Below are 19,963 nucleotides of genomic sequence, written 5' to 3' on the forward strand. Positions count from 1 at the left end.
CGGATACAATACAAGATCATTCGACCCATGTAACATGAAAAAAAAATATCAAAACAATGGGTGACATGCTTCTACAAGGGAAGTTATTGAAATATGAGGAGTTTTGCAATAAATTCAGAATTCATGACTTTGGCCTATTCAAATTTTTACAACTTAGCCATTTTATCTATAAGACTTTGTCAGGGCCGAATTTCCCAGGATTGACAAACTTTGAAAATTTATGTGAATATGAGAAGTACTACAAAGGGTTGATCTCCAAAATATATCTAGAACTGATGGAGATATGCCTGACCACGTCTACACAAGAAAATGGGTTGATGATCTGAAAATGGACATAGATAGGGAGGACTGGTAGGATATCTGGACAATATGTGAAAAACATTGATATGTACAACAACAAGGGAGAACATTTATAAAATCTTATTTAGGTGGTATCTTGCCCCTCAAAGATTAAACAAATTTACCACAAATCCTCTGGCATCTGTTGGAGAAATTGTGGACAAGAGGAGGGCCTGCCCTATATATGGTGGCACTGCCCAGTGATCCAAAAATACTAAACTCTAATCCGAGGGATTATTGAAGAGACGGTGGAAATGAAGTTACCTCTTGACCCATTAACATTTATACTGGCAAAACCAGTGGAGAATGTCAGTCACACCACAAGGCCTTTTGAGCTCCCATATCTTTACGGCAGCTAGGTGTGCAGTCGCGGCTGCCTGGAAGAGTCATCTAGCCCCTTCCCCTGGAATTTTAGAATAGAGAATCAATTAAATTATGTTTATGGCAAAATGTACCTCCTTCCTCAGGCATACGATGAAAAGATTTTACAGAACATGGGATACCTAGATTGGGAAGTAAGGATTAAAACTATTGTCATTATAATATCATGAAATATTGTGTATTTTAATCAATATGGTGCTTCAAGGGTTAATATGGTTACCATTTGTTTTAAAAATACAATACGTTGGGTTTATGACAGGCCAAGACTCTTCCTGGGCCTGTGCAGAACTTCAAAGAGGGTTTAATTGGTGGGTTATCACTTATGGCCCACTAAAAGTACAGGCAGTCCTCGCTTTACAACGAATGGCTTATCCAACACTATGCAATGCATACCTATATTCATTTCTACAACGCCAAAATGGCTTATCCAACGCTCTTACGACGCTTTGAAACGTTGTGTATGTGTGTATATATATACACATTCACATAAACAACGTTGCAAAGCGTCGTAAGAGCGTATATATATAATATTATACTATATAATATTATAGTATACTATCTAATATATTATTTATTATGTTATATTATATATATAATACAGTATATACACTATATAATTTATGTGTGTGCTGCATATCTTATTGCCTGCATAAAATATGTGGTGTATTTTAGTGTTAAAAATGCCTTCAGGAACGGAACCTTTCATTTAAACAGTGTTCCTATGGGAAAACGTGTTTCGCTTTACAACGTTTCGCTTTACAACGCCATTTTGAGTAACACATTGTGTCGGATAACCGAGGACTGCCTGTACAAGAAGTGTTGTATGGGGCTGATAGAATCTAGAGATAACGGCATTTGTTTTGCAAGAGATGGGATTAAAATATGAGGGAATTTATTACAAATGAAGCTATCCCCTCTTTGCATTGTGTATGGAACCACTGGCAGCCTAGATACGCGATAGCAAAAACATCACAGGTATGGTCATTGGAAACCAGTCGCATAAAGTGGCACTGTATGCGGATGATGTATTCCTGACGATATCCAGCCCCCTTACCTCTCTGCCAAACCTGTTCGATTTAGTGGGGAGATTCAATAGGATCTCCGGATTCAAAATCAACCAATCCAAATCGGACGCGCTGAATGTAAATTTACCTAAGCATCTGGAGAAGCTTATCACCCTCAACTTCAACTTTAATTGGCAGCAGAAGCAAATCAAGTACTTGGGTGTTAACTTAACCAAAGACTTTAAAACCCTTTACCAGGCAAATTACCCAAAACTGATGCAGACCCTGAGAGGGGACATAAAAAGGTGGGCCTCACACAAAATTTCGTGGATCGGTAAAATCAACTGCGTCAAAATGAATCTGCTCCCATGCCTCCTCTATCTCTTCCAAACCCTCCCGGTGCCATTACGGTTGAAGGACACCCTCTCGCTCCAATCAGAGATAGATACATTTATCTGGGGAGGGAGGAAGGCGAGAGTGGGCAAGCAGATAATGCACAGACAAACGGGGGTGGGAGGGCTAGCGGTACCTTGTTTGTTGTCTTATTATAAAGGGACCCAATTATGTCAAATTGTGCAATGGCATGCTGACCGGGACTCTAAAAGATGAGTCGCACTAGAGAAAGAATTATGCTCCCCCCTGGAGATAAAAAATCTAATCTGGCTTCCCAAAAAGGTGCGGTTAGGCACCACAATGCCGCTATCCTCGATGACCAGCTCACTATCGGTATTGGAGGCTTCTGGGCTCAAATGCAGATTGACCCAAAAAAACTTTGGAATGACCCCACTATGGGGTAATCCCCTGTTTGCTCCGGGACTAAAAGTGCCCACTTCAATACCTGGAAACAAAAACATATGAATAGACTCTATGATATGGAGGGCAGACGAGGCATACAAACTTTCGATCAAATCAGGAAAAGATATCCCCAATGCTGAATTTTTCAGGTACCATAAGATCAGGGCATTTTACCAATCGCAAAAACCCCAAAACCAATTGACCAACTTCGAAAAGCTCTGTTGTTCAGGGACAAACACGAAGGGACTCACATTGCAGATGTGCAGGGAAGTGACCGGTTCTGGCTCGACTGTGACACAGAAACAGGGTACATGACCAGATGGAAAACTGACTTAGGGGAGGAACTGGACCTGGACGAATGGACGAAGATTGTCCTGGCAACTTCACAAAGTTGCACGACTTTGTGGGAGAACGCATATAAGGTAATGATGAGGTGGTACCTTACCCCTCTAAAATTGTCCAAATTTCTGCCTAGTTACTCCACATTGTGCCCGAGACAATGTGGACAGCAAGCAGACTTGTTGCACATGCTGTGGTCATGCCCCCGAATCGTACAGGTCTGGGAATCAATTAAAGATTGGCTGAACAGGATCCTAGACACACACATCCCTTTAGACCCGTGGTTGTTCCTCCTTGGTAGGCCACACCCGGGTATCTCCAGAAAAGATAATAAATTGGTGGCACACTTTGCGACGGCGGTAAGGGGGGAGATCGCAGCACGTTGGAAACAAAATGAGATTCCGCTGATTGCGAAAATTCGGAATAGAATTTGGACAGTTTGCCAAATGGAGAAATTGACGAGTCTTGTAAATGACACTGGCGCAAATTTTCTAAAAGTCTGGACGCCATGGTTGGCCCAGACAGACATACCTGGGGTTGAAAGGTCCACGATATGGCACTAATAAAGACAAGTGCGTTCTCCCTTGATGATGTGGCGACAAGACAAGCAGACGGGACAGGATAGAGACAGAGACAGGCTAAGGACTCTTTGAGCAGTGACCCCCTGCCCAGGGTTGAATTGGCACTATGGGATTGGCTAGAGAGACACCTAGCGTGGGGCCTCCCCACCAGAACTGGAGAGCAAGAGAATACACAGCAGCTGGCGGAGCGGCAGCGGAAGGACATACCCACCCCACCCCTACCCTCCCACCCCCCACCCTCTTTTGGGTCTGCCGTTTTTGTTTGTCTTTTTATTTACCTAGTATGTCTCGTATTTATTGTCTTTAAGTTGGTTTGCTAGCCATGGTTATTGTGTATGTATGATTAACGCTGATTTATATATGCAGTTCACCTTGCAAAATGTATATGAACACCGTGTCTGTAAACCATATGAGCAACCAATAAAAATTAAGTTGGGGGGAAAAAAAATGAAGCTATCTGGTGATGACATCTATTCTAAAGTATAACGTTCAGATAGCTGTAATCATTGCAAGGAGGCACATGCAATAAGACCACACACTACATGGGTAAGAGGTGCCAAGGACAGATATCAATTTGTCACTGAAATTTAGGAGAAAGACAGTCAAAATTAGTCTGGTTACATCCGTCATAATCACCTGAATCTATTATGATTCACGTGTGTCTAAGTATTAGAGAAAGGAAGTTATGAGTGTGTTTATATATTGAGGTCAAAATGTAAAAAGCTTTTTTAAGCGTTTTTTTTCTCTTTTGAAAAACTGTCAACATAGCAGATGATGTACGATAGGGGTGGGCTTATGTTGTTTCAATGGGGAAAAAATAGTACATACTGTAAGTCTTATAAGGGTATTATGAAAATCAGAATTCAACAGAAGTGTGTTTGAGATCACATATGGGAATTTTTATGTTTCTATGCCAGTGACCTCTCTGGGGGAATACCTATGACATATGGTAATGTACTGAATAGAGACTTCAGTTTTACCCTGTAATTTTAAGAAACTGTTCTGCATTTATTGTACCTGTATGTTATTGTAATCCCCTTTCTGTAATCTAAGCACCGTATTTTTATATATATTATAAATATATACAGTGGCGACCAACTTTATTCTAACTCGGCTAGCTCCGCGAATTTCAGATTATCCCGGTTATGTGCGGTTTTGTATCATTTTCGGCCGGAGTGTATTGCGTTATTTTCGCGGCTGTGATTTAAGCATTTTATTCCCGCTGTCTGCAATACTGCAATGCCGTGTAAAAACTCATGGGGGCGTTTGCGAGCTGTTGTCTTTGAAGCCGTCCCCTATAACCCCTAACATACTGTACACATACAGTACTGTATATGCACATCAATGATACTATAGGCCGGCGGGGGCGAGATGTGTTTGCAGCAGAGAGAGATCCGCTGCTCTCTCTGCACAAACATCGGCACATTAAAAATTATTTAAAATACATTTTTATTCATAGTGTAGATGTGCAGGGGGTCTCCGGAGCTGAACCGCATTGGTTTCAGGTCCGGGGACCCCCTGCTTCCCGAGATACAGGCCCCTTTATGGGGTGCCGGTATCCCTCTGCATTTAAAGGTCCCGATCACGTGACCGCGGAATGTAAACAAAGCAGAGGGATACCGGCACCCCCTAAAGGGGCCTGTATCTCGGGAAGCAGGGGGTCCCCGGACCTGAAACCAATGCGGTTCAGCTCCGGAGACCCCCTGCACATCTACACTATGAATAAAAATGTATTTTAAATAATTTTTAATGTGCCGATGTTTGCGCAGAGAGAGCAGCGGATCTCTCTCTGCTGCAAACACATCTCGCCCCCGCCGGCCTATAGTATCATTGATGTGCATATACAGTACTGTATGTGTACAGTATGTTAGGGGTTATAGGGGTTGTTGTTATACAGTATATATACTGTATATATACTGCATTACAATTCATGAATTTATGCCATCTGGCGGACACGCGAAGCATTGCAGCCTATTAAATCCTGAACCATTATCAATTAACACATCAACCGCGCGTCAGCCGGGTATGACCCGTGGCTGGGAACGCGGCATGCTCCGGGTGAACAGCGTCGCATTCCAGGAACAAGCCAGAGACAAACCGGTGATTTGTTAGAATAAAGTCTGCCGCAGCAGTATTATATATTTGGGGCTCTGAATGACCTGCTGCACGCTTTGTAGAGTGTATTTACATTTTCAGACACATTTTGCTGTAACAGATTTGTATGTGTTAAGTGCATATTTTTTTCTAAAATAAACAGGGACCTGAGACACTGACAGATATATATTCATGACATATTTTGCATACTTCTTGGGTGGTGCATACTTCTTGGGTGGTGGAAGTGGATAGATATGATTGCAATTGAGAAAGGGGTTCATATTAGCTCATTGAAAGTGCCTTGCGGAGGAGAAAAGTGAGTTGGCTAGAGTAGCCATGTGTTTTAACCCTAGTTGCATATCTAAGTCACATGCTCACTTGTGTGCTGTTCGTGACAGATGGTATATGGGGACGGAGATATTGTTCATTTAAGAGACCTTTGTGAAGGTGAAAAGTGGGCCAGCTTGAGAGCTGTGTATTAAACTTGAAGATTATCTCTAATACTAAAAACATGCCAAAAACATATTCTAATGGTATTGTGAATCCAACTTGGAACACATGAATTGAATGAAGTATTAAGGACTAGCCATTTTTAACGAGGATGTAGATGTGTTCCAAGTTGGATTGCATTTATAATTAGGTTTTTAATGTTTTAATTGTACATGTAATTTTAAAATGGTTGTATTGTATCTGTTAATATATTTTAGAGTATTTTTAGTGTTTTAGTTGGGTTAAGTATGTGAGGAGTATGTTTTCAATGTTTTTATTGTTGTTCTTTGTTCACAATACCATTAGATTATGTTTTTGACATGTTTTTAGTATTAGGGGTAATTAGGGGGTGTTATCCTATATAAGGCTACCTCCCGACATGCAAATACAAAGAAGAAGCAGGCACACGGTCTTACTTAAAAGGAGGTTTAATATGCCAAGGTAGTCACCTTGAGAAAGGCAGTATTTGACTGCCGAAACTTTGGACTTTATGGCATATTAAACCTCCTTTTGAGTAAGACCGTGGTGTGCCTGCTTCTTCTTTGTACTGGAACATTTGGGACTACAGGAGCTCCCCAGGACCAGCGCACCGACAGCTAAGTACCCCACCTCTATTACCATTGATATTCAGTGCGTGTCTCATCCTCTGTCTATACCTCCCGACATGCCCCATCTTCTCCTGATGAAGCGCTAATGAGCGCGAAACGCGTAGAGGGTTTGGCTAGATTCACAGGTTCACACGTCTCCTATAGAGTGTGATACCTGGTTGATAGAGATATCCATAACCCAGACGGCCCCCACAGACGTCACGCATTGAGTGCTCGGCCCCAGCTAAGCCGTGCACTCTCACGGGATAGCCCGCCTATCCTCCAGTCAATCATTGGGTTGACTTCCGGTTCCTGTATCCAGGGGTGATCCGCGGTGCTAGGGAGGAGGTCTGTGTAGGAGCAGTGACGGTGGGAGTGACGGACGGGTGTGGGATTCTCATCGTGTATGCAGCAGCATTTGATTGTAAGTTTTAAATGTTCAGTGTGCCATTAAAAGTGGATGATTGTCTAATACTTTGTCCACTCTGCGCTCCTACTTTTTTGTAATCTCAGTTAGTTACTAATCATCAGAAGCCGCCCCATATGGGATTTTAACATTATTGTGCTGTGTATATATTTTAACGTCGTCGCTGTTGATTATAAATAATAAAACTTTTATTTTTTGGTTTTGTGAGATGAATACTCACTTCAGTGTGTCATTGGGAAGGGGTTAATTTACTCCTCTAGTGGGACAATGGATACCCTAGGCTATTATAGTTTACCAAAATAATGTATAATACTCTGAGTGCAGTTATCTGGGTTCTAGTGTTAACCTCTGTTCCTCACAGAGCTGTGTATTAACCCTTGTCCCGTATGCAGGTCACGTGCTCACAGATGTGCCGTACGTGACAACTATATTAAAATATTAGATTACGTAAAAGAACATTCTATCTTGTTGTTAACATCTGATTGACCAGCAAATATCCCACCAAATGTTAAAAGCCTGAATAGAGTATTTTGAGACTAGATGGCCTCATTAAATGAGGAGCTACCACACTGAACTTTGTTGTCACTAAACCCTGGAACAATGTATCAGAATGGCACCCCGCTCCTGTACCTCCCCCATATTACTCCCCTCTCCCATTCCTTCCCTTTCTAACCCCCTTGTTGCTTTTGACATTTTCTTTGAACGTTTTGTATTTTATTTGAATAAACTTTAATAAAAATTAAGTTAAAAAATTAATAAAAATAGATTAACCAAAATTTTTTTGTGTTTGAATGTGTAAAATGTGTGCCGTTATTAAATATTTCCCAGGAAGTCCTAGAAACCTCTTGAGAAACCCCAGGGCTCCACAGAACACAGGATGTAGCACAACATATGTTGATTGTTTTAACAAATGGCAATAATAATAATAAAAGTCCATTTGGACTTATTGAACTTATTTACAGTAGATTGTTTCTGTTATCTTCAGGCATTAGGAGATACATGGCCTAAGATGTGTTATCACATAACACACTTTCTGGCACCAGAAGATAGTTTTAAGCCCATTCATCCTTAATTTTTTTCTGGCGCCAGAAGGAGTCTTACGACAAAAGTAAATATGGACCTTTAACTCCTAATACAATGTTTCCCAGCCAGGGTTCCCTTGGAGTATCAAAATGGTGCCAGAGGACTCCTTCCTCCCCCCCCCCCCAAGCATGTGTATGATGGGAAGGGGGAAGCACCTGAGGAAACAGCAAGGAAGGAGGTGAGGATTGGCACCCCTATAATCTGTCCTGTGTGTATCTGTTTTGTTGTGTGTGACTGTCCTTTCTTTTTGTGTCTGTCATGTGTTTGTGTGTGTACTGTAGCGGTTTCCACTTTTGTAGGGGTGCTTCAGCAGCTGATCATTATTATTAAGTGCCTTGAGAGATAAAAGGCTGAGAACCACTGTTGTAATTCCTGGAGATAACAGAAACAATCTAGATAAGATAGATGACACAGTGAGCTACTGATTTTACTGAGGCACAGCTTGAGCCATGTAGTTCTTGTGCATCTTAGCAAATGACACGGTTGATGTCAATTGTTTGTAACCATGTATTTTATTTGATAGAAAATTGCTACTGCTCATTCTACATTGCAAGGTAAATGTAATTTGCTTCAATGCCAAAGACTTTCTTCGAACGGTCCTTCTCATTTATGGAAAGAATATGAGCTGGAAAAAGGGTAAGGCATTTCTGACAGATTCTTTAATTTAATTGATTCTTTACCTTTGATAGTAGGTTAAAAGTCAGAGTGTACGCAGTCACGAGCAGGGCCCTTGTTACTCTTTGTATCTGTTTATGTTTTTGTAATACACATAACTCTGTACCACACTGTACAGCGCTGCGGAATATGTTGGCGCTTCACAAATAAACGATAATAATAATAGTCATGTATCTGGAACTCGGTGTGTAAAAACCTTGGATTCTAAATATTATTTTGCATTTGTATGTGTTCCTTCAACTTTGTCAATGCTAAAATATGTAATCAAATCTGTAAGTCTCATTTCAGTTCCAGCCGATAAAACACCAATACTTGAATCCCTGCCCAGCACACTGCCCTCCCCATTACTTGAACCCCTGCCCAGCACACCGCTATCCCCCAGAACTTGAATCCCTGCCCAGCACACTGCCATCCCCCAATACTTGAACCCCTGCCCAGCACACTGCTATTCCCCAGTACTTGCACCCTGCCCAGCAGACTGCTATTCCCCAGTACTTGAACCCCTGCCCAGCACACCGCTATTCCCCAGTACTTGAACCCCTGCCCAGCACACTGCTATTCCCCAGTACTTGCACCCTGCCCAGCACACTGCTATTCCCCAGTACTTGCACCCTGCCCAGCACACTACTATTCCCCAGTACTTGCATCCTGCCCAGCACACTGCTATTCCCCAGTACTTGCACCCTGCCCAGCACACTGCTATTCCCCAGTACTTGAACCCCTGCCCAGCACACTGCTATTCCCCAGTACTTGCATCCTGCCCAGCACACTGCTATTCCCCAGTACTTTAACCCCTGCCCAGCACACCGCTATTCCCCAGTACTTGAACCCCTGCCCAGCACACCGCTATTCCCCAGTACTAGAACCCCTGCCCAGCACACTGCAATCCCCCAGTACTTGAACCCCTGCCCAGCACACCGCTATTCCCCAGTACTTGAACCCCTGCCCAGCACACTGCTATTCCCCAGTACTTGATCCCCTGCCCAGCACACTGCTATTCCCCAGTACTTGAACCCCTGCCCAGCACACTGCTATTCCCCAGTACCTGAACCCCTGCCCAGCACACTTCTATTCCCCAGTACTTGAACCCCTGCCCAGCACACTGCTATTACCCAGTACTTGAACCTCATGCCCCCAGAACACTGCAATCCCCCAGAACTTGAACCCTTGCCCCCAGAGTACCAACTCCAGCTCCCCCCCACCACCTACCACCACCATGTCATGTGCTATTTGTTTTCTCTGTAAATGGAAAACACTATATATATATATATACAGTGTTCGACAAATCACCCAAAAAATCTACTCGCCCAACCAAAAAATCTACTCGCCACCTAGTCCCGCCCCCAACCCCGCCCCTAGTCCCGCCCCCAACCCTAGTCCCGCCCCCAACCCGCTTTAAAATAAAATATATAAATAAAATACATTTAATAAATTCCTAGTCAGAACAACATTCGTTTTTGACATAAATGTATTTATTGTATTACATTATACTACAATTAGTCCTTGTTACGTGTGTGTGTGTAAATGTCGGATCTAGAAATAAAAGCCAGGTGTGAATGACTAGTTTCCTGAACCCCTTAACCAGTGTCTGGACATCCCCGCTTCACAATATCTAAAGCAGCAATCCCGCCTGGGATCTTACCTGATCCGCAGTTCCTCAATGTCCAGGTACCCTCATTCACCCAATGTTATACATTGGAGGGGAGGTGTTCCTTACCTGTCTTCTGTGTTAGGGGGGGTTCCGATGTCTTCCGTGTGAAGCTTGAGTCAGATCTGGAAGAAAGCAGTATAGGTTATTTCGGTGTAGTATATACACGTGGCGAGGTGTCCCCCAGCGGGCGCCCCAGGGGACAGTCAGTCCCGCCGTGGCTGCCACTGCCCTGCTCCCCTCGCCGGCATGTCCCGCACGGCATGAAGCTAGTGGTCGGGCTTCAGACCGGCATCCCCCCCCCCCACACCTCATGCGGCGGCTGCACCGTCATGAAGATAGCTGGGCTTAGTGTAATCTTTGGGGGGAGGAGGCATGGTGGGGGGGAGGCACACTCTCCCATGCACACACACACATATGCATACACACACACATATGCATACGCACACACACATGCATGCATACACACACACATGCATAAACATACACACACATGCATACACACACACATGCATACACACACACACACGCATACACATACACGCATACACACACACACACACACACACACACACACGCATACACACACATGCATACACGCATACACACACACACACACACCCATGCATACACACACACCCATGCATACACACATATGCATACACACACACACACACACACACACACCCATGCATACACACCCACACCCACACACCCATGTATACACACAGACACACCCATGCATACATGCATACACACACACCCATGCAAAGACACACACACACACACCCATGCATACACACACACACACACCCATGCATACACACACCCATGCATACACACACCCATGCATACACACACACCCATGCATACACATACACACACACCCATGCATACACATACACACACACGACAGGGGGAAGAAGAGGAAAGGCAGCAGGACCGAGCACCACCACTGCCGCGCTCGGCACCCCCCCCCCCCGTGACCATCTCCAGCCCCGCGCGGGGATCGACGGGAAGCCGGGTAAGCGGGGGGCCACCCCCACTACAATGTCCTGCCACCCGCGCGGGAAGCCATGAAGAGGGCTAGAAGGGGGGGAACACCTCCACTACAATCTCCTGCCCCGCGTGGGGATCGGCGGGAAGCCAAGTTAAGCGGGGACAGGGAGAGAAGGGAGAACACCTACCTCGAGCGGGGAGTAAGGGGGCTTGCAGGGAAGGAGTAAGGGGGCTTGCAGGGAAGGAGTAAGGGGGCTTGCAGGGAAGGAGAGTAAGGGGGCTTGCAGGGAAGGAACAAAGGGGCCGCAAGATGGAGGATTGGAGAGTACTTACTCTCCAACAGATCTCCCGCAGAAAAAATGGCCGCTCGTTGGGGGCAGGCTCATATAGAGCCTGGCCGCGCGCCCACAAAGCCTGGGAGTGCGCGCCAATCAACTGTCAGGTAGGGGGAGTTTTTTTTTTTTTTTAGCCAGCGCAAGTTCAGCGTGAGCGGGGGGGAATTTAAAAAAACAAACACGTGTGCTGCTTGGGCCAATATTTACTCGCCCGGGGGTTAAATCCACCCGCCCCGGGCGTGTAAATGTATAGGATTGTCGAACACTGTATATATATATACATACAAGAAACAAAAAAGCACAAACCAATATACTGTATTGTGATTAACTTAATAAACACCGAATGTAGTTATGAGCAAATGTCCAGATCACCAGGATAAGGGATGAGACCACCTAAAATAAGAAAAAAAGAGCCAATGTGGTGAAGTACGTGTATTTTGGTAACACCACGCAAGAACTGGTTCTACTTACAAAACAGTAGAAAATTCAGGCATATCGGACAAAACTGTACACAATACAGTTGTACTACAATATAGATAGATGTGCTTGAAGTACTGTATCTCTCTGCATAGACAAAAAAATGTGTATTTAGCAAGGGAACCAGTTAGTAGCTGAGCTTACATTTTATTGAGTTGCTTCCTTAAAACGGTTTATTTTAATTGTAATCTGGAAGAGAGGCAACTTTGCAAATACTACAGGTGGGGAAAAAAGTTCCAGACATGAAATAGCCTTCTATTAATACATAAATATATCTGATGGCAGTACATTCTTCAATGAGACTGACATGAAAAGTGATATATTTGACATAAGTAGAATCGATCTGATGCAACAATTAAAGTATTTATAGTCCAGTCAATAAAATATATTTTTTAGGGGTAGCAAAGTCACAATCTATTCAACTTTAGAAGTCATCATACTGTAGAACTCAACATATGCTGCGTTCCAAGTAAAATAAACACTAGTTAGTTTATCTTTATAATAATGTTCTTATCTGGTAACATGGAACGTATTGCATTTTTTGTTCTTCAATAAAATACAGTAGGCTCAATATTATTTTGTTGGATGGTTAGTTATGATGTGTAATTGTAATAACTGTAAACAATATACTGTATAAACTACTGTTTACCCCTTTTTTTTTAGTTTTAAAGAGTGTTGTCTTAGACCCAAAAATAGCAGCATGGCTCTTAGACCCAGTTGACAGTAGTCCATCCTTTGAAGATTTAGTTGCCAAATATTCTGAAAAATTGGACTTGAAAACTTCTAGAAGTGCTACAGACTCGTCGGTAGGTTTACTTTTTATGTTCTGTACAAATCAAGCTTGAATATTAGGTGGTATGGTTGTCAGCCTTTGAAATATCTGTGCCAAATTGCAGCGTTGTACATTAAGCTAGCTGTTGAGAATTACTGATTGTGTCTAGTGAGTTCCCTGTATACTTATGTCATTAGGAAATTGTGCTTGAATTGCTATGTGACTAAATTAAAAGTATGATATTATAGCGATGGCCATGTTGTAACTAAATACTGTACATGCAATGTTTGAAGTGCCAAAGATAAGTTTATTTACTGTAGTTTAAGATCAAATCAGTGGTTTACAAACTGTTTTTATGCTACCTTGTGATTGGCTCATACAGAATTTCTACTTTTCAAGTTACCTGTTTTTAATACACACACACGCACACCACAGCAGAGTTTTTAGGTAGGCTGAAAAGAATACTAAATTCGTTTTCTATGTTAAAAATAATTATATTTGATTATCCAATGTGTCCTTCTCTCTCATAGTATCAGAAAATGACCACCAATCTGAATATATTGTATACTCTAATGATGAACCTGCAATCTAAACTTCAGGTGAGAAAACTGAACATTACAATTATTACTCTAGATGCAGCACATTAACTTATTTGATCAGAAAAGCAAAAAGTTAATGTATTATCTTGCACAGTTGTAGCATGTTCAAAATCCAAACCCACTACAATATATATATATTAATTGAGATATATATATATATCTCAATTAAAGTGCCACTGTAATAGTGATCTAATGCAGCGGTGTGCAAACTGGGGGGCACGCCCCCTTGGGGGGTGCAAGATTATTTAGGGGGGGCCCGGGCTGCGTGCGGTGAAACCTGGGGGCGGGCAGAGCTGTGCACAGGCAGCCAGAAGCTCTGTGCTGAGGCTGCTTCTCTCGTCTGTGTCAGAGGGGGCGGGGCTTTCCTTCCCTGCACACAGACATCCCCTCCTCCTCCTGTTTTACCCGTCCCAGTTTTCAGCAGCATGGAGGACAGGAGGAGCAGGTTTACAGTAGTACTTCCTCCCCCCCCCCCCCTCAGGTGAAATCTGTGACTTATGATTTTGTGTTATGTCCGTGTGTGTGTGTGTGTGTGTGTGTGTGTGAGTTGTGCCTGTCTTGGTTGTGATTGAGTGTGTGTTGTGATTGAGTGTATGTGTTTCTGTGTTTGGTTGTGATTGAGTGTACAGTATGTCTGTCTGTGTTTGGTTGTGATTGAGTGTGTGTGTGTTGTGCCTGTGTTGTGCCTGTGTTGGTTGTGATTGAGTGTTGATTGTGATTGAGTGTGTGTTGTGATTGAGTGTATCTGTTTTTTGCGCACACACTCACAACACACTGCACACATTCACAGCACACTGCACACACTCACTACACACACTCACTGCACACTGCACACACCCACAGCACACTGCGCACACCCACAGCACACTGCGCACACTCACAGCACACTGCGCACACTCACAGCACACTGCGCACACTCACAGCACACTGCGCACACACACAGCACACTGCACACACTCACAGCACACTGCACACACTCACAGCACATTCACTGCACACTGCACACACTCACAGCACACTGCGCACACTCGCAGAACACTGCACACACTCACAGCACACTGCACACACTGTACACACTCACAGCACACTGCACACAGCACACACTCACTGCACGCAGCACACACTCACTCACAGCACACTCGCAGCCCCCTACCTCCGGTGTCAGCTGCTGGGGCATTGTGGGGCTGCCTGTGGGGATCGGGCTGGGGGGGTGGGGTGATTGGTGCGGGGCTGGGGGGATCGGTGCCGGGCTGGGGTGCGGGGCTGCTGGCTGGGGGGGGATCGGTGCCGGGCTGTGGTGCAGGGCTGCTGGCAGGGGGGGGGATCAGTGTCGGGTTCGGGGGGGGGGTGGAATCGGTGCTGGTAGAAGTGAGGATGCTGGGGGAAGTGCACGGGGGATGCTGGGGGAAGTACGGTGGCTGCTGGTGCCTCACTCCAACTCTTCACCCCTCCTCCCGATCGGGCGTGCGGTGGCCATTTTTAAAAAAATTAGCGCGACCCCGGTTATAGCGCGGTCGGATCGGGTGGCCCCCGAGGACCGCGCTATAACAGGGCTGCGCTGTATTTGTATTTAAATTGTATACCGTTTAATAAAGGTTTTGTTTTTTTTTCATGTGATTGATTACAGCAGGCAGGGGGGGGGCCCGAGAAATATCAAGGATGAAAAGGGGGGCTCGGCATAAAAAGTTTGCTCACCCCGATCTAATGTACTGTATAAAGCCATAGACAATAAGGCCCCAATTTGCTGTCAAATATGCATTATATAAAAGCAGATAGTAATCATGATTAAAAACTAGCTGAAAGGTGTGAAAATGTATCAGACCATCCGGTTGGCAGTAAAAAGTTAAAATTAAATGTATTTTGCTTTACTTTGCAGACGGAGGGATTATGGGAACTTTTTTGTAGCATTGAACTGCCTTTGACAACAATTTTGGCTGGTAAGGACAAAAGACAGTTGATTAGTTGATATTGTTTAAACACTAAGGGCCTTATTCAGAGAGGGTTGATAAAAAAATCGCCCGGGAATTTAAAATGACTGTTTTTTGGGCGTTGCTATCACGGTATTCAGAAAGGCTCGATTACCAGTGATAGCAAAATGCCCAAAACGGGCGAGTTGCTGCCAGCGAGAGCATCGAGCCTCTGAAAAGGCCTAAACAGGCGATTCATTTCTGCTGCAGAGAGAGCTGCTCTGAGAGAGCAGCTCTGAGAGAGCCGCCTCTCACAGCTGAAATGTCGCCCGAAAATTATTTATTTAAATATACATTTCTTTAATAGTGTAGAGGTGCAGAGGGTCTCCGGAGCTGAACCACATTGGTTTTATGTCCGGGGACCCCCTGCTTCCCGAGATACAGGCACCTTTATGGGGTGCCGGTATCTCCTATGCATTGAAATGTCCCGCTTCACGTGAGGCCTGTATCTCGGGAAGCAGGGGCTCCCTGGACATAAAACCAACGTGGTTCAGCTCCGGAGACCCCCTGCACCTCTACACTATTAAAGAAATGTATATTAATAAATATTTAAAAAAACATCAATACACGCCCCCCCCCTCCACCCAAAACCCATTCAGTACAGTAATGGGCAAAATAACTATTATCCAGATATGGATAATAGATTATTTGCCCATTATTAAACACTGCATTAGCATACATAAATAAAGTAAATAAATAAAGTTATACTTACCACAACAGCAGGTCCCTCTGTCCTCCGTTGCCAGAAAGCATATATACAAAATAAATACATTCTAATGGCCCCTAACCCCTTAATCACCTTAGCGGTTACTAATCGCTATAGTCATTAAGGGGTTAACCCACCCTGACCCGATACAAACCCGGGAGGCCTAAGCACCCACCCTGACTGACTATACCCACCCTATACCCATTGAGTAGTATAATGGTACATCATACCCATATAATAATAATATGGGCATGATAAGCCTCTATAGCACTCAATGGGCACCCTAATGACAATAAATTAATACACAAGACACACAATAATAAAATGTAACTAAACTCCAAAAAATCACTTGTCACTAAAAACAAACAGTAGCCAGCTAATCCAATCAATACAATCAATAGCAACATCAACAATGAATTAATTAAACCATTAACCAATCTAATGAATTAATTCCGAAACCAACTCAAAATGAATAGTAACACTAACCAATGTAAACAATGAATTACTGTACTCCAACATTAATGAATTTAAACAGTTAAATAGAAAGAAAGAAATTCTAACAATCTCTGAAGTTACCATAAAACACATTAGCTAACATAATATAACATTAAATACAAACGAACACCAATCGCAAACCTTTAATTACATTAAGCATGAAAAAACAAACAATGACATCCACATAATACATGAAATGCCAAAAAGCAACACCAATACCAAGCGAGAAATGCCCCCCAAATATTGTCATAATAATGTATTAATCGGTACCCTAAAGAGGTACCGATTAATATATTATCGGTCAATGTGCCTCCCACAAAAAAATCAAAAAACACATCCAAAGATTAAACCTGTAAAAAGAGACATTTACAAACATTGAATATACTGTCGCGGCCGAGTTTATTCTAACATTTACCCGGTCTCAGCCGCGACAGATACCGGGCGCGTGCCGAGGTGTCCCGTGCGCGCGCCGGAGCCTCGGAGGATCGGTCCTCCGATCGGGGCTTCCCCCTCCCCTCACCGGGTCTGCCGGGTCCCCCGGAGCCCCCCACCGCCATCCCCCACATTACAGCAACCCTCGGGGAGCCCTGGGCATGCGCGCCATGCGCGCACGCTCCCGATGAAGCGTGACCGCGCATCAATGACGCGCGGCACACCTACGGAAAAAAACGAGCAAGCCGGGAAACCTCCCGGCTTGCGGTTCGAGCCAAGTGCGAATAAAGTGTGCCGCCTCTGTATTACTTACCATTAGAAGCGGTGGTCCTCCGACTCCCGGGGAAACAGGAAGCTCACGTGAAGGCCTCCAACAGCATCCGATGCCATCCGCCATGAAGATCCGGCTCAGGTACCCCAATCTTCTTTTTTCTTTCTTTAATCACCTTCTTCTATCTTCATCTGTAACCATTTCTTGTTCTTCTTTATCTTCTTACTTCATCTGTCAATCCAAAATACCCCATGTTAAATCCCAGCCGATGCTGTCTCGTCGGCTTCTTGGGCTCAAATGAGGCGTCACGGCCTTAAATATGGCTTGTGACGTCACATTTACCCTCAAAATGGTTAACAGCCACCTGATTGGCTGTTAAAACCATGTGCAGACTTTAATTTTTTTTTTGCCGTGACGTCACTTAAAGGGAATGATGCCAGCCAATCTGAATGGCTGTGATTCATTTGCCTTTAAGATGACGTCATGAAGCCGGCGTCAGATGGTATTTCAGCCAATCAGATCGTGGGAACCAATTCCACACTCTGATTGGCTGAACTACCTTGTGACACAGCGGCCATCTTGGATTTAGTGACGTCATGTTAAAGGGAATGATGCCAGCCAATCAGAATGAAAAAAGAAGTTTGGGGTACCTGAGCCGGATCTTCATGGCGGATGGCATCGGATGCTGTTGGAGGCCTTCAAGGTACGTGAGCTTCCTGTTTCCCCGGGAGTCGGAGGGCCACCGCTTCTAATGGTAAGTAATATATTCAATGTTTGTAAATGTCTCTTTTTACAGGTTTAATCTGTGGATGTGTTTTTTGATTTTTTGGGGGGAGGCACATTGACTGATAATATATTAATCGGTACATCTTTAGGGTACAGATTAATACATTATTATGACAATATTTGGGGGGCATTTCTCGCTTGGTATTGGTGTTGCTTTTTGGCATTTCATGTATTATGTGGATGTCATTGTTTGTTTTTTCATGCTTAATGTAATTAAAGGTTTGCGATTGGTGTTCGTTTGTATTTAATGTTATATTATGTTAGCTAATATGTTTTATGGTTACTTCAGAGATTGTTAGAATTTCTTTCTTTCTATTTAACTGTTTAAATTCATTAATGTTGGAGTAATTCATTGTTTACATTGGTTAGTGTTACTATTCATTTTGAGTTGGTTTCGGAATGAATTGTTTAGATTGGTTAATGGTTTAATTAATTCATTGTTGATGTTGCTATTGATTGTATTGATTGGATTAGCTGGCTACTGTTTGTATTTAGTGACGTGTGATGTTTTGGAGTTTAGTTACATTTTATTATTGGGTGTCTTGTGTATTAATTTATTGTCATTAGGTTGCCTATTGAGTGCTATAGATCCTTATCATGCCCATATTATTATTATATGGGTATGATGTACCACTATACTAATCAATGGGTATAGGGTGGGTATAGTCAGTCAGGGGTGGGTGTTTAGGCCTCACGGGTAGGTGAAGGGGGTATTAGCCCTAAGAAATGGGTGTTTAGACCTTGCGGGTGGGTAGCGGTTGGGTTAACCCCTTTATTACCATAGCGGTATTAACCGCTAAGGTAATGAAGGGGTTAACTCCCCCCGCAACCCCCCTGCAATGCCTAAACAGCCACTAAGGGCCAAATTCCCCCTTCACCCAACCCCGCTAGCCACTGTATTGTATTGTATGTTTCTTACAGTAAGCTTGGCACGGGTGTTTAACCCCTTCATTGCCTTAGCGGTTAGCCGCTACGGTAATGAAGTTGCTGTACATGCATGTTTCCTGCCTCGGATGCATGCTGGGGGGGTCCGGAGCTGCTATTAATGGCTAGCAGCTCCGGAGACCCCCGGCATCAATCCAAGGCAGGAAAGGGGCCTGATTTTTTCTAAGTCCCGACACATCGCTGCTCATCGAGGCATCTCCCCACCAATTGACCAAAAAATTTGTGGTGAATTGGATTTGGGGAGAAGACCGCCTTTTATGGCTGCGATGGGCTGCGATAACCGACTCTGAATCGCGCGAGTTTATCAACCATCCGAAAATGGTCGATAAGGGGCTAATCGCTGCTCAGTCGGCGAATTTAGGATAGCGATAAAATTTTGCGCCGATACAGGCCGTTATCGAGCACTAATCGAGGCTATCTGAATACGAGTAGCCATTTTGGTCGATAAGTGCTCGATAAGGGCCTTATCGAGGCTTTCTGAATAAGGCCCTAAATGCCTTTTACCACATGTTCCTCACACTCCCTTCAAACTGAAAAATCTGGAGGGGTGATAACATGGATGTAATATTGTATCTTACAGTATGTAATGCCCAGGCACTAAAAATAGAGCTTTCCAGGTGCTATATTGAGAGTTCAGTATCAATTACCATTAGAATGGTAGACATCATTGCAGCTGTACCTTATTATTATATGTGAAGAAAAACAGCAGAAACTCGCGTGGACTTTTCAAACAGCTT

The 19,963-nt window shown here is 43.8% G+C and overlaps 1 protein-coding gene across 10 annotated transcripts in view; it reads left to right on the top strand.

Moving 5' to 3' along the window:
- The window catches only part of POLN (DNA polymerase nu), a 207,820-nt gene that overhangs the window by 82,204 nt on the left and 105,653 nt on the right, over positions 1–19,963 (top strand). For all 10 annotated transcript variants that reach the window (XM_075570880.1, XM_075570908.1, XM_075570860.1 and 7 more), the window contains 4 exons: positions 8,643–8,755; positions 12,917–13,059; positions 13,556–13,624; positions 15,501–15,561. In XM_075570880.1, coding sequence (XP_075426995.1) covers positions 8,643–8,755; positions 12,917–13,059; positions 13,556–13,624; positions 15,501–15,561 — 386 coding nt within the window. The remainder of the gene's footprint in view (positions 1–8,642; positions 8,756–12,916; positions 13,060–13,555; positions 13,625–15,500; positions 15,562–19,963) is intronic.

Source organism: Ascaphus truei, chromosome 1 (assembly GCF_040206685.1).
Source record: "Ascaphus truei isolate aAscTru1 chromosome 1, aAscTru1.hap1, whole genome shotgun sequence".
In the NCBI taxonomy this organism is placed as follows: domain Eukaryota; kingdom Metazoa; phylum Chordata; class Amphibia; order Anura; family Ascaphidae; genus Ascaphus; species Ascaphus truei.